At 35.5% G+C, this 16,193-nt stretch overlaps 1 protein-coding gene across 1 annotated transcript in view; it reads left to right on the forward strand.

Annotated features, from left to right (window-relative positions):
* Positions 1-293: 293 nt before the first annotated feature.
* Positions 294-16,193, forward strand: part of LOC128656313 (calcium-activated potassium channel subunit beta-2) — a 195,839-nt gene continuing 179,939 nt past the window's right edge. The window contains exon 1 of the mRNA XM_053710156.1: positions 294-349. Within this exon, the coding sequence (XP_053566131.1) occupies positions 294-349 (56 nt within the window). The remainder of the gene's footprint in view (positions 350-16,193) is intronic.

Here is a 16,193-nt window from a genome sequence, read left to right on the forward strand (position 1 = left end):
GTGAAGGGAAAGCAAAAGATAATTTGCTGTTGTCAATTAAATTGGTAAAGAAAGGCCAGTTCCATTATTTTACATATCACTTTAAGTAATCAGGAAATCTGTCTCCTCCGCTGAGAATCCACTGAGGTTTATCAGGCAAGATAACAAGAGCTTTAATAGGATTTTATGCAATGGGCACTTACTGTCCTGATGTTCTTCAAATAAGTGATTCAAAGTATCCATCTCTCAGGTCACTACGTCATTCCACCAAGTCCTCCACTGTCGGGCAAGGCAACATTGGGCAACACTCTAAGATGTTTATTTGGACCAGTGGCCGAACCTCCTCATCATACAGACCCGATGAAAGAAGGTATGTGACTATGTTATTTTACCTTTCTTTCATGAGATTAACATTTCATTAATTGTACCCTGCCACAGTTAAACAAAGAGGTACAGTGTACTGTAAAATGTTTTTTCCCCTCCATGTGTTTAAAATACATAACTCATTTAGGTTTATTTTGTATGTGAAATAGCTGGGGGAGGTTGTGAGGGATTGCTCATAAAAATTACAACTCTTTAAAATGGGCTGAAATCACAGGGAGATCAGATCTCCTTATTTTATGTTCCACTCTGTACACAAAGGCTTCTTTGTCTTATTTTTCTGTGTATACACAAAGCCCAGTGCTTAGAGGAAGACATTTACAATGAACATTGTAGTATCTACTACTCTCACCCCCTATTGGGAGTATGATTGCATCTGCTACCTCTTGCTTACATGGCTTTTCAATACCCAATACTGCAGTTTTGACATTTTCAGTATATTTAGTTTCAAGAGGCAAAAGCAGTTAGTTTAACTTGCAAAATAAAGATAAAGAATTTGTAAAACATGTAATACCCTCTAGCAGTTGGGAACACATTAACGGCTGGCGTGCTAACTGTTGAACGCGAGCAATACAGAGTTTATCACGGCTCTTTGTGCACATAGGAAGTATTACGCTTATTACAAGTTGAAAGTAAACACGTTTGCTTGAGCTCTGGTTAACTGTTATGCTCAACTAAAAAACTGCACAAAACTCATCAAAAATACATTTAACAGTACAGTTATATTCATAACACTGTCTAATAAAAGTTATTTTAAAAATGACTTTATGTGTATACATATGTATTTATGTATTTATATGTGTATACATGTATTTACAGACATATATACACATATAAACACATAAACACATATGTTTACATATATAGATATATAAGTGAACTCGAGCCCTTTGCAGTCAAGTAGCTGAAAACATGTAAAATCATATTTATGCAATATTCATATTTAATAAAGTGTTTAACTATGTATTTACTGTAAATATTTCACTAACAATGTTCTTCACATAGGGGTATATGTTCCAAGCATTTATAAATAGATATCCCCATATATTTATCTGTATTTATCTATACCTATATATAATATATATATATATATATATAAATATATATATATATATACAGGGAGTGCAGAATTATTAGGCAAGTTGTATTTTTGAGGATTAATTTTATTATTGAACAACAACCATGTTCTCAATGAACCCAAAAAACTCATTAATATCAAAGCTGAATAGTTTTGGAAGAAGTTTTTAGTTTGTTTTTAGTTATAGCTATTTTAGGGGGATATCTGTGTGTGCAGGTGACTATTACTGTGCATAATTATTAGACAACTTAACAAAAAACAAATATATACCCATTTCAATTATTTATTTTTACTAGTGAAACCAATATAACATCTCAACATTCACAAATATACATTTCTGACATTCAAAAACAAAACAAAAACAAATCAGTGACCAATATAGCCACCTTTCTTTGCAAGGACACTCAAAAGCCTGCCATCCATGGATTCTGTCAGTGTTTTGATCTGTTCACCATCAACATTGCGTGCAGCAGCAACCACAGCCTCCCAGACACTGTTCAGAGAGGTGTACTGTTTTCCCTCCTTGTAAATCTCACATTTGATGATGGACCACAGGTTCTCAATGGGGTTCAGATCAGGTGAACAAGGAGGCCATGTCATTAGATTTTCTTCTTTTATACCCTTTCTTGCCAGCCACGCTGTGGAGTACTTGGACGCGTGTGATGGAGCATTGTCCTGCATGAAAATCATGTTTTTCTTGAAGGATGCAGACTTCTTCCTGTACCACTGCTTGAAGAAGGTGTCTTCCAGAAACTGGCAGTAGGACTGGGAGTTGAGCTTGACTCCATCCTCAACCCGAAAAGGCCCCACAAGCTCATCATTGATGATACCAGCCCAAACCAGTACTCCACCTCCACCTTGCTGGCGTCTGAGTCGGACTGGAGCTCTCTGCCCTTTACCAATCCAGCCACTGGCCCATCCATCTGGCCCATCAAGACTCACTCACTCTCATTTCATCAGTCCATAAAACCTTAGAAAAATCAGTCTTGAGATATTTCTTGGCCCAGTCTTGACGTTTCAGCTTGTGTGTCTTGTTCAGTGGTGGTCGTCTTTCAGCCTTTCTTACCTTGGCCATGTCTCTGAGTATTGCACACCTTGTGCTTTTGGGCACTCCAGTGATGTTGCAGCTCTGAAATATGGCCAAACTGGTGGCAAGTGGCATCTTGGCAGCTGCACGCTTGACTTTTCTCAGTTCATGGGTAGTTATTTTGCGCCTTGGTTTTTCCACACGCTTCTTGCGACCCTGTTGACTATTTTGAATGAAACGCTTGATTTTTCGATGATCACGCTTCAGAAGCTTTGCAATTTTAAGAGTGCTGTATCCCTCTGCAAGATATCTCACTATTTTTGACTTTTCTGAGCCTGTCAAGTCCTTCTTTTGAAATCAGTTAATGTGCACATTACCTAGCTAATCTGCAGATTAATTAGGGTGATCAGTTAAAGTGCAAACAAATTGTTTAATTTCTCAAATTACCTAGGTAATCTGCACATTACCTACTAGGCACTAGTTAAAGTGCAAAAAATGCTCTTTAGCAGTAACATATATATTAACTAAAGGGAGTCCCATGGTTTTTCATATGATAATCAGTTCATATCACTTTTTTTTAGAGAGCCTGGGGCACTTTCTTCTGAAAATGGAGGTAAAAACAAAATCTTAAAGGGCAGTGCGGCACACTTTATGCATTATTCATTGCCCAGACACACTTCAACTTCTTAACAAGTTTATAGTATTTTTCCCAAGGGTATAACAACTGCTCTCATTCTGTTTTTGCATTTATTAGCATCTTGGCCTCTACACTTCTAAGCATTGTATATTTCCCATTCTGCCTTCTGAATTGTTACAGAATCGACTTCGCTGCAACCCATTGTGGAATTATGCAATGAGCACAAATAAATGTTAGAACATCGTACTGAGAATGTGAAATATCTGCCATTCTAGCTGTAATGTATCTGTGATAATACAGTTGAAAAACAAATAATACACTTTCAAGCACTTTAGCTTTTTAGAAAAGTTTGTTTCTCTCATGTAAACTGTTTATTGAAAAAGAAGCCGAAGAATGTTCCGATACGCTCCAGAGTGCTCTGTTCTAATCAGAGCCTCAGGCGCCACAACTGCCTCTGGGAACCTTACCATGGGTCCCAGCCCGCACGTCTTGAAATTATCTGTCTGGGAAATTATCTATCTATCGAATCTATAATATATAGATAAATTCGATCGATAATTTCCCAGACAGAGAATTTCAAGATGTGCAGGCTGGGACCCATGGTAAGGTTCCCAGAGGCAGTTGTGGCACCCGAGGCTCTGATTAGAACAGAGCACTCTGGAGCGTATCTGGCCTCGGCCGAAATCGGAACATTCTTCGGCTTCTTTTTCAATAAACGGTTTACATTAGAGAAACAAACTTTTCCAACTTTAACTACACGGAAGCAGTTAATGTGCACATTACCTAGGTAAAGTGCAGATTCTGCACTTTAACTGAGCAAATCAGTTAATCTGCAGATTAGCTAGGTAATGTGCACATTAACTGTTTCTGCACTTTAACTGTAACATATATACAAATATGTATTAAACATATAGAACATATTCTGCCATGTAAAGAACATTGTAATGTAAAATATTTATATTTCATGTCTGGTTAGTGCACTTTGGTTAAAGCGAACGGGTTTGGGCACGAGTAGGTTTTATACTTCTTTTCACGCTCCATTTATGTCTATAGGCAAATTTGTTAACGCGGTCAGGATATTCCAAGTTCGGCTTTTTACATGTGTTGGGTTAAGGCTTGTGCAAAAATTTTTTACTTTTAACTTGTTATGCATGCTTACTTCTAGTGGAGTCAACGTGCGAGTGGGAGCGCTAATTTGTGCTCCACTCATAATCTTGCCCTAAATAAGAGAAACATTTACAGTACACTGTCGCTTTAATACATTAATAAAAATGAGTGTGCAATGGATTTAAGAAATGGTGATTGATACTGAAATTACTTGTTATATATATCCATTCAGCAAGTTAAATATTATTATATTTGTTTTTTAAAGAATTAATTAACAATTACATGTTTCCATCCAATAAAAGAACAGAATTACGTGTCTCACATGACTTTTGGATATGCCCTCAAACACAGGCTTTAAATGTAATATAAAGTTTGCATTTTACCAACATGGTCAGTATTTTTAAGGTTCAGGTCAAAGTTGAAAATAAAGATATAGAAATAAAGATGGTATCAGGGTGAAACCTCTTATAAGTGTGTTAGAATCTAATTATGAATCAATTATCATTTAAAATAATTCCTAGCAGCTTTAGTTTCTAATTTATGCAGTATAATTAGTTATGTAAATGTATACTAATGAGTATAGCCAGTATGTTTTACAGAAAAGGTGGCAACCCTTTCTGACATATAATATTTTCACAGTCATTTGGAAAATACTTTCGGAAAAGAACTTTAAAGGATTTTTCTGAAATTTCTTTTTTAACTTGACAGCAGTTTATATTGCTATGCAGAGTTCTGTATATGAAGGGGTGACACCTACATTCCATATATAATATTCTAAAAAAACACCCAATGAGTTTGCGAGATTTCTCTGCATGCGGGTGAGTTTTTGATCATCTGCCCTGATATTGGCCATTGTGTAAAGTCAGATAAATAAGATGAGGTGGCATTAATGTATAGAGATATAAGATTTGAAAGCCTGCTATTTCTGCAGGCTCAGCCTGTTTTTATGTACATGTTCTTGAGAACAATGGATTCCGATTTTAAACAGCAAAAAAAAAAACTATTTCATACATGATAATAAACATAAATGATAGATTCCTCCTACATGTTATACTTTGCAGCTACTATAAAAAGTAATTTGAAACACATTAAGAGGAAACTAATTTTACAGTAAATTGCAAAGTTGTTTAAATTGTTGTGCTCTATCTAATCTGTTTGAAGTTTAAATTTGACTTTACTGTCCCTTTAATTTATAGTGGTTCAGCTATACATAGGTAATTGTAATAACCCTTCAAGTACTGAACATTTTATCCTTTTTAACTTATTTTGCAATGCATCCTTCTGTCAATTACCTGTCATGGTTTTGTATTCCGTTGCATTCTTACATTGTTACAAATTCCACAAGGAATATTCTGTAGCGTTTTCTAAAATAATTCAATAATATAATAATTGGATGTTTGTGTGAAGTTTAAAGATTTAACAATAAAGCCATTCACTGAATAATAATTTGACAATATGAATGCACACAGAATTAAATAGGCTTCATTCCATTTCAATACTTTATCAGATATCTGCTTTACACTCACAGCCAAATTTGACAACTTGGTTTTGAATAATAATAACGGTTTTACCTATAGAATTATGTTTCACAGCGTGGGACTGATTACAGCATTAAAAACAAGCCAGTTTCAGGAAAACATTTGCACTTGATAACGAAGTGGTTTCCTTCTGACAAGCTTCTTTATAACTGAAGAGCACTGCTGTTCAACAAAGAATATTTTCTATTGAACTATATCCTGTTCAGCTGTAGTGCCTGGTTTGTAACTTTTATAATACAGGAAGTTGTGTGACTAAATATATCTCTAATAACAATGTATTGTTGGATATTTTACTCTATCGCCTGGCAATCCAAACATTTTATGTTAAATTACAACAATCTTGGTACACACATTTCTATGCTGAATAATACTTCTGTCTGTTAGACTTGGAAAATAAGTTGTGTTTTTTATTTATTTTTATTTTGACCTTTAGACTCAGGTTTTAGCCCTTTAAGGACACAGCTTTCAGTTTGCTCAATTGTTTTATGACCGAAAAATTCCGTCATATGTCCTTAAGAGGTTAATGATGTTTCTTGGTATTTACTTCATTCTCAGTTTTCAACAGGCTATTTTCACACATATCCATTCTATTATACTGACTTGCTAATGGATTATGCTCTCTAAGGATTCTGGGAAATGTAGCATTAATATGATCTCCTACTTTGGCTAGATTTCAAGTGGAGGGCTATTATTAGAGCGGTACGCGATAAGCAATATCACAACAGCGCTAACTAGCACACTTAAGTTGAAAGTAAATATGGTTGCGTTCACCAGATTAGCATGCCTGAAGACCTTGCATAAAGTGTAAGGGTTAAAAAAAAGTTACACCAAACACAACATAATAACATTAAAATGAACTATTACACTCATAAATACACTTTTTGATAAAAAAAAAGATATACATTTTAGAAAAAAGGTTTTATAAGGATTAAAAGGGAAATAAAATATAGCAAGGTATTTGACAGGGAAGGGCTATTATGTATACTTATATATTTCGTATTATGTTTAAGTATATATATTTATGTATATGCATGTATATTTATGTGTTTATATGTGTATATATGTATATACATACACATATACACATGTACACACATATAAAGACATATATATATATATATATATATATATATATATATATATATACAAATACCTTTAAACATGAAAAATTAATTATTATATATGTTTTTTACTTTGTTTTAATAGAAATATTTTACATTCTAATGTACTTCACTTAGAACATGTTCTTTTTATTTTTAAATAGATATTTCTATCATTTCTATCAGTGGCGGACCTAATGAACAGAGGGCCCTGGTGCAAAAAATAGTTTTGGGCCCCCCATAAAAGCTTATCACTAGTTTGGGATATACACTAAGGGCTAGATTACAAGTGGAGCGCTAATTTATCGTGCGCCCAGAAATGGGCAAAGTTTCCTGTTTGCCGGCGTGCAACAAATAAGAATTTTTACAAGTGGCTGGTTATTGCTACTGCAAACTCGCAGTAGCAATTAGTGCTCAGAAAATTAACCAGAGATCAGATTTCTGAATAATTTTCTAAAAGTGCCCCAAACACTGTCAAAATAAAGGGTATTATAGTTTTTTATTAAGAAAAGTGTAGCATTTTTTTTAATAAAAAACAACTGCACTAGGCAGTTTTAAGGGGTTAAAGTTGGCAGGTGATATATATGTACAGTCATATACAATATCCCCTGTCCCAAGTGATCCATCCCCCAGCAACTGTTCCACAATGAATGGTGGTCTAAGGGTCAGATACCACTGTGACCCCATGACCCAGTCTGCTTACCTCTAACTTCATTATAAAATGCAGACGTTCAGGCTGTACCTCTGTGCCTTTCCTACAGTGTTTCATATTTGCCTCTAGGTGGCTGCATCACTAGATGAGTCACCTTTTTTATTTTTATTGCATGTTATAAACGCAGCCTGCTGCTGCACTGCTTAATGGGCCCCCCAAGCACTCGTGCCCCAGTGCCACTGCACCTCTTGCACCCCCAGTAGTTGTGCCACTGATTTATATATATATATATATATATATATATATATATATATATATATATATATATATATATATATATATATATATTCATATAGATATATATTTTACAAAAAACATTTTCTTTTATGTGAAGAACATTGGAATGTTAAATATTCATATCTACCTTCGGGTTTAGCAGTAGGTCTAACACAGGGTCGGGTTAGCGCATGAGCAATAAGTGTTAGGTTTTTGGGGGTTTTAACAGCGCACTCCATTAAAGTGTATGGAGAGAGGTGAACATGGTTGCGATATATGAAGCCCGGAAGTTAGCACGCATTGTGTTTCACTTGCGGGCTGAATGTTTAACTTTCAACTTTTGATGTGCGCACTTACCCACGTTTACTCTGAGCACAGTTAGCATGAGAGCAAAAAAAATCTGAGTGCCACTTGTAATCTGGATCTATGTTGTTTATTAAAGTAATTGACTATTGTAATTTAAAAAATAAACTGATGTATTTCACTACTAGTTAAACAAAATTGACATCACACATTATGGGTCATCATCATAAACGTCTGATAAATAAATTTCATTAGATCTAACATCACACACAGCATCACCTACAAAATGCAGCATTACATATTACATCTTTTAAAATCACACATCTCAATCACATAAAATTAAATAGGCACAAAACAATAATTTAACCATTGACTGTCAGTATCACAGATGTAACATTGCTCAGAACACACATAGGCAATCAATGGATTAAATTACTGCTGAGTGACACACTAAAAATATTTAATACTTTGATTGCCCATAAAACATAAGAGATGTTTGATTTCCAGGAACATTTACATTTGTCCAAGACACACACGTACATTGATTTAACCCCACAATGCACAGAATACATAAAACAAAAGTTTCTCTCCTTTCTCTCATTGTTCTGGATCTGAGTCACTATACACATTAAAGGAATAGGAATGTCAAAATAAATCTTGCATGATTCAGATAAACGATCTAATTTTAAGAGACATTTAAATGCACTTCTATTTTCAAATGTGCTTTGTTCTATTGGTATCCTTTGTTAAAAAAGAATGAACATGCACATATCCTACACTAGTGGGAGCTAGTTGCTGATTGGTGCCTACACACTTTTTTCTCTTGTCATTAACTAACTAGCTAAGTTCAGCTAGCTGCTACTAGTGCAATCTTGTTCCTTCAAAAAAGGATAACAAGAAAATGAAGCACATTTGACAATATAAGTAAATTAGAAAGTTCTTTAAAATTGTATGTTCTATCCAAATCATGAAATAAAATGTTTGGGAGTTCTGAGCCTTGCTGTCACTTAGAGTGATGACTGACAGTGCCAGTGCAAACGGAACACACTTCCCCCAGGCATAAAATGCATTTTACCAGGAATTTTACCAGGTACCAGGGACTAGGTGTACTTGACTATTTGTGGGCTAAACAAATTGATACAAGGAAACAGTCCCTGATTAAATAGAACAGTTTTATTAACTACAATGTTACTTCAAGTAACAGTATTAGTTATATATATTTTTTTTATATATATTATGTGCTTTACTTTGCTTTAATAGAAATATTTTACATTCCAATGTACTTCACTTAGAACATGTACTTTTTATTTTTAAATAGATATTTCTATAATTTCTATCAGTGGCGGACCTAATGAACAGAGGGCCCTGGTGCAAAAATTGTTTTGGGCCCCCCATAAAAGCATATCACTAGTTTGGGATATACACTAAGGGCTAGATTACAAGTGGAGCGCTAATTTATCGGGCGCCCAGAAACGGGCAAAGTTTCCTGTTTGCCTGCAACAAATAAGAAGCCATTACAAGTGGCTGGTTATTGCTAAAAGTTTTTCATAACCTTTAGTAGTAACTTGACCTGTTACATATCTTGTTGAGTGAAACTACATTGGAAGAAAATCTTGTTACATAATGACAGGACGGATATACACATAGATGATCCTTCATTAGCCATTATCAAATTATATTTCTTTAACAGAATTAAAAAACAGTGAGGCTCTATGTTCTATGGTAAACTCTCTAAATGTGTAATTAACTCATATTAACAGTAGAATTATCCGTTGTTCTTGTAATAGAGAATAATTTGTTTTTAGGTTTACATTTTATTAGAATGGATCCTACCTTAATTATTTTAGCTCCAAATCAATACTACAAACTATTATCTACTTACACTTTATTTAAAGCAATGTAAATAGGATATTGCAGTCTTAATTGTTACCTTAGTGAGGGCATACGTAATTGAAAGCCACATAAAACTATCGCCTAGATTACGAGTTTTGACGGTAAAGACCTGCGGTGCTAACGAGCCTTTTTTTCCACCGCTCCCTTAAAGGGACAGTCAACACCAGAATTATTGTTGTTTTAAAAGATAGATAATCCCTTTATTACCCATTCCCCAGTTTTGCATAACCAACACAGTTATAATAATACACTTTTTACCTCTATGATTAACTTGTATCTAATCATCTTCTGACAGCCCCCTGATCACATGACATTTTATTTATTATCTATTGACTTTCATTTTAGCAAATTAGTGCAGTGTCTGCCACAATTCACGGGCGTGCTCACAATGTTATCTATAGGGTTTACCTGAACTAGCTCTCCCCTGCTGTGAAAAGCAAATACAAAAGCATGTGATTAGAGGCGGCCTTCAAGAGCTTAGAAATTATCATATGAGCCTTCCTAGGTCTAGCTTTCAACTAAGAATACCAAAAGAACAAAGCAAAATTGGTGATAAAAGTAAATTGGAAAGTTGTTTAAAATTACATGCCCTATTTGAAACATGAAAGTTTTTTTTGGACTTGACTGTCCCTTTAAGCCAATGCTGGTATTACGAGTTTTCTGAATGGCAACACCCTAACATGAACCCCGAGTCTAAACACCCATAACCTTACACTTATTAACCTCTAATCTGCCGCCCTCACTATCGCTGACACCTACATTATATTATTAACCCCTAATCTGCTGCTCCGGTAACCGCCGCCACCTACATTATAGCTATGAACCCCTAATCTGCTGTCCCTAACATCGCCGACACCTACATTATATTTATTAACCCCTAATCAGTCCCCCCCCAATGTCGCTGCCCTCTACCTACACTTATTAACCCCTAATCTGCCGAACGGATATCGCCGCCACTATAATAAATGTATTAACCCCTAAACCGCCGCACTCCCACCTCGCAAACACTATAATAAATTTTATTAACCCATAATCTGCCACCCCCAACGTCGCCGCTACTATAATAAAGTTATTAAACCTAAGTCTAACCCTAACCCTAACACCCCCCTAAGTTAAATATAATTAAAATAAAACAAAATAAATTATTCCTATTTAAAACTAAATACTTACCTAAAAATAAACCCTAATAAACCCTAATATAGCTACAATATAATAGTTACATTGTAGCTATTACATTGTAGCTATTTTAGGATTAATATTTATTTTACAGGCAACTTTGTATTTATTTTAACTAGGTACAATAGCTATTAAATAGTTAATAACTATTTAACAGCTACCTAGTTAAAATAATTACAAAATTACCTGTAAAATAAATCCTAACCTAAGTTACAAATACACCTAATACTACACTATCAATAAATTAATTCAATAAATTAACTACAATGATCTAAACTAAAATACAATTAAACTAAACTATAGTACAAAAACAAACAAACACTACATTACAAAAAATAAAAAAATATTACAAGAATTTTAATCTAATTACACCTAATCTAAGCCCCCCTAATAAAATAAAAAAGCCCCCCAAAATAATAAAATTCCCTACCCTAAAATAAATTACAAAGTAATCAGCTCTTTTGCCAGCCCTTAAAAGGGCTTTTTGCAGGGCATTGCCCCAAAGTAATTAGCTCTTTTACCTGAAAAAAATACAATCCCCCCCAACATTACAACCCACCACCCACAGACCCCTACTCTAAAACCCACCCGATCCCCCCTTAAAAAAAAATAACACTACCCCCCTGAAGATCACCCTACCTTGAGCCGTCTTCAGCCAGCCGGCCACCGATGGGACAGAAGAGGACATCCAGACCAGCAGAAGTCTTCATCCTATCTGGGCAGAAGAGGACATCTGGACCGGCAGACATTTTCATCCAGGCGGTATCTTCTATCTTCATCCTTCCGGAGCGGAGCGGAGCCATCTTGTATCCATCTGACATGGAGCCATCCTCTTCTTCCGATGTCCTAAGGCCGAATGAAGGTTCCTTTAAATGACGTCATCCAAGATGACGTCCCTCGAATTCCGATTGGCTGATAGGATTCTATATATAATTAAGGTAGGAAAAATCCGATTGGTTGATTGAATCAGCCAATTGGATTAAACTTCAATCCGATTGGCTGATTAAATCAACCAATCAGATTTTTCCTACCTTAATTCTGATTGGCTGATAGAATCCTATCAGCCAATCAGAATTCGAGGGATGCCATCTTGGATGATGTCATTTAAAGGAACCTTCATTCTGCCTTAGGACATCGGAAGAAGAGGATGGCTCCACTTCGGAAGGATAGAAGATGGGTCCGCTCCGCTCCGGAAGGATGAAGATAGAAGATGCCGCCTGGATGAAGATGTCTGCCGGTCCGGATGTCATCTTCTGCCTGGATAGGATGAAGACTTCTACCGGTCCGGATGTCCTCTTCTGTCCCATCGGTGGCCGGCTGGCTGAAGATGGCTCAAGGTAGGGTGATCTTCAGGGGGTAGTGTTAGGTTTTTTTAAGGGGGGATCGGGTGGGTTTTAGAGTAGGGGTGTGTGGGTTGTAATGTTGGGGGGGGATTGTATTTTTTTTTCAGGTAAAAGAGCTGATTACTTTGGGGCAATTTAATTGTATTTTAGTTTAGATCATTGTAGTTAATTTATTTAATTAATTTATTGATAGTGTAGTGTTAGGTGTATTTGTAATTTAGGTTAGGATTTATTTTACAGGTAATTTTGTAATTATTTTAACTAGGTAGCTATTAAATAGTTATTAACTATTTAATAGCTATTGTACCTAGTTAAAATAAATACAAAGTTGCCTGTAAAATAAATATTAATTCTAAAATAGCTACAATGTAACTATTAGTTATATTGTAGCTATATTAGGGTTTATTTTATAGGTAAGTATTTAGTTTTAAATAGGAATAATTTATTTAATTAAAGTAAATTTATTTTGTTTTATTTTAATTATTTTTAACTTAGGGGGGGGTGTTAGGGTTATACTTAGGTTTAGGGGTTAATAACTTTATTATAGTAGCGGCGACGTTGGGGGCGGGAGATTAGGGGTTAATAATTGTAGGTAGGTGGCGGCGACATTGGGGGGGGGCAGATTATGGGTTAATAAAATGTATTATAGTGTTTGCGAGGCGGGAGTGCGGCGGTTTAGGGGTTAATACATTTATTATAGTGGCGGCAATGTCCGGTCAGCAGATTAGGGGTTAATAAGTGTAGTTAGGTTGCGGCGACGTTGGGGGGGCAGATTAGGGGTTAATAAATATAATATAGGTTGCGGCGATGTTGGGGGCAGCAGATTAGGGGTTCATAGGGATAATGTAGGTGGCGGCGATGTCCGGTCGGCAGATTAGGTGTTAAATAATTTTATTATAGTGTTTGCGATGTGGGGGGGGCCTCGGTTTAGGGATTCATAGGTAGTTTATGGGTGTTAGTATTCTTTGTAGCACTTTAGTTAAGAGCTTTATGTTCTGGCGTTAGCCCATAAAACTCTTAACTACTGACTTTTTAATGCAGTTGGAGTCTTGGAGGTAGAAGCTCTACCGTTCACTTCTTCCAAGACTCGTAATACCAGCGTTAGGCAAATCCCATTAAAAAGATAGGATACGCAATTGACATAAGGGGATTTGCGGAAGAAAAGTGAGCGGTAGACCTGTACCTGCCAAACTCGTAATACCAGTGTTAGATAAAAAGCAGCATTAGGACCCCTTAACGCTGCTTTTTAAGGCTAACGCAAAACTCGTAATCTCGCCGTATGTATGCTGTTTTTATGATGCAAGCAGGCATTACCAATGACTGCAAACCAAGAAGGAGCAGCAGACAAGATTGACAGTTTCTCTCAGACTGTCAAAGGAAGCCTGTGATGTTTTTTGGCCACCCAGAATTCTCAGGGGGAGGGAGGGAAGTGAAATGGAATTTTTTAACTTATTGCCAAATGCTCAGAGCCTTAGATCTGTGGAAGATTTGGAGGAAGCTAGACACATCCAGTGGTTTTGTCACAGTAGCAATGCTGGTGGTACTTGCGCTCACACTTTTTTAAAGTGGGTCAATCACAAATAATTTTTATGTAACACTGGCTGTAGGTCGTGACCCATACAATCAAAACTGACAGTTTACCACTAGTTTTCTCAGCTGGTGGCTGTGGCTGAGAATGATTCAACAAAGAAAGTCCACATTTTGAGTGGTTGGGTGCCACCAAAACCACTGCTGGTCTTAGCCAGTGAACCAACATGCTGTCCCCCTCTTACTCTCAGTAGCGTTGGTGGTGGTGACAGTGGCAGAGAGTCACAACGTTGTATGTACTGTTGCAGCTGTGTGGAGGCTGCCACTTATTTTCTTGTGGCTCATGTGGTAGCTGGGGAAGGAAAGGGTCTGCAGCTGCATATTGAGGGGGTAGGGCCCTTCTTGGTGGGATAATTTTTCAGCATTTTTTTTTTTATTAAATAGAAATAGTTGCCATCAGAAACGTTTTTAACCTCTTAAGGACATATGACAGAATTTTTCCGTCATAAAACAATTGAGCAAACTGAAAGCTGTGTCCTTAAAGGGTTAAAATAGTATAAATATAAACAAAAAACTGAGTACAGCTTCAGAACAAACAGATTCAGTAACAACTGGAAAGTACAATAAAACATATATACTAAGAGCAAAGCCAGATGATCCTTAGCTATGCATTAAAAGGGTTAATACATTTTTAAAATTAAAGTGAGCATGTGAGAGTGTGTGTGCGGTGAGTAAAAATGGTTGTTGGTTGATGCAATACCATGGTGTTACTGACACTGCAAGAGTAAAACCACATTGCGCTAATTCAACCGATGACAAGTATGTGAGGTAATATAGGATTGTGTGGACACAGTAAAATGGCTGACACAATAACATGTTGTTACTGACAGTGCATGAGTAATACCACATTGAGCTTATTTAACTGACAAGTATATGTGGTATGGAAAATGAGTGTATATAATTATGTATGTGACTGTGTACTGTGTTGTATTTATTCTTTGTTTTAATCATTTGTAACCTAAATAGAAAATATTACCAAACACATGGCCATCCCGGCAGAGAAGACCATAAGAAATGCAACCAGAACATACATTTGTAAACAACTTTTCATTTTATTTCTATTATAAATTTTGCTTCATTATCTTGATATCCTTTGTTGAAGGTGCAACAATGCACTACTTGAAGGGAGATAGCTGAACACATTGTTAAGCCAATGACAAGAGGCATATATGTGCACCCACCAATCATTCGCTATCTCCCTTCCTGCTTCTGAGCCTCAACCTACATGTAGGTATGCTTTTCAACAAAGGATACCAAGAAAAGAAAAAGAAGCAAATTAGATAAAAGTTGTTTTAAAAAGTTGTTTTAAAGTGCAGGCTCTCTCTGAATCATAAATTAAAACAATTGTGTTTGATATCCCTTTAAGTGTAGACACTTTTGTCCAAATCTATTTTATTATATACATAATGCATGTGATGTGAATACTTGGTGTTTAATCATTTTTTATCTTTTGTTTTATGTGAAGTTTGTCACAGTTAAAGGGACATGAAACCCACATTTTTTTCAAAAATAGTATATTAGTATTACTATGTCTTCAAGTAAACTTTTTAGTTTTACCAAAAATGCAATGCACTAAAATTAGATGTATAAATAAAAGAATAAGTTTAAAGGAATAGCAAAGTTAAAATTAAGAATCAGATATAGTGTGCAATTGTATTACACTTTTAAAATGACTTCTATTTTAAAATATGCTTTGTTCTCTTGGTATCCATTGTTAAAAAAAGTAAATACACATGACATATCCTAGACTAGTGGAAGCTAGCTGGTAATTGGCTAACTAGATGTGTTCATTTAGCTGCCAGTAGTGCAATGATGTTCCTTCAGCAAAGGATAATAAGAGAATGAAGCATTTTTTTATAATAAAAGTAAATTTAAAAGTTGTTTAAAATAGTATGTTCTATCTAATTTGTGAATAAAAAATTTGGGGTTTCCTGTCACTTTAAGAATTACATAGAATAACAAAATTAAAGCTAATATAGCTGATTACAGCTTCAGATAAAGAAAAATTAGAAGAATCTGCACTGTAGCTCAAAAGGAAAATTTTAATCTGGAAAGAAAATTTTGGAAGAAATTTTCCCTGTGCACATCTTTACTTGTTAGTAAGTAAATGAGAGAA

The sequence above is a fragment of the Bombina bombina genome, chromosome 4 (genome assembly GCF_027579735.1).
Source record: "Bombina bombina isolate aBomBom1 chromosome 4, aBomBom1.pri, whole genome shotgun sequence".
NCBI classification, from domain to species: domain Eukaryota; kingdom Metazoa; phylum Chordata; class Amphibia; order Anura; family Bombinatoridae; genus Bombina; species Bombina bombina.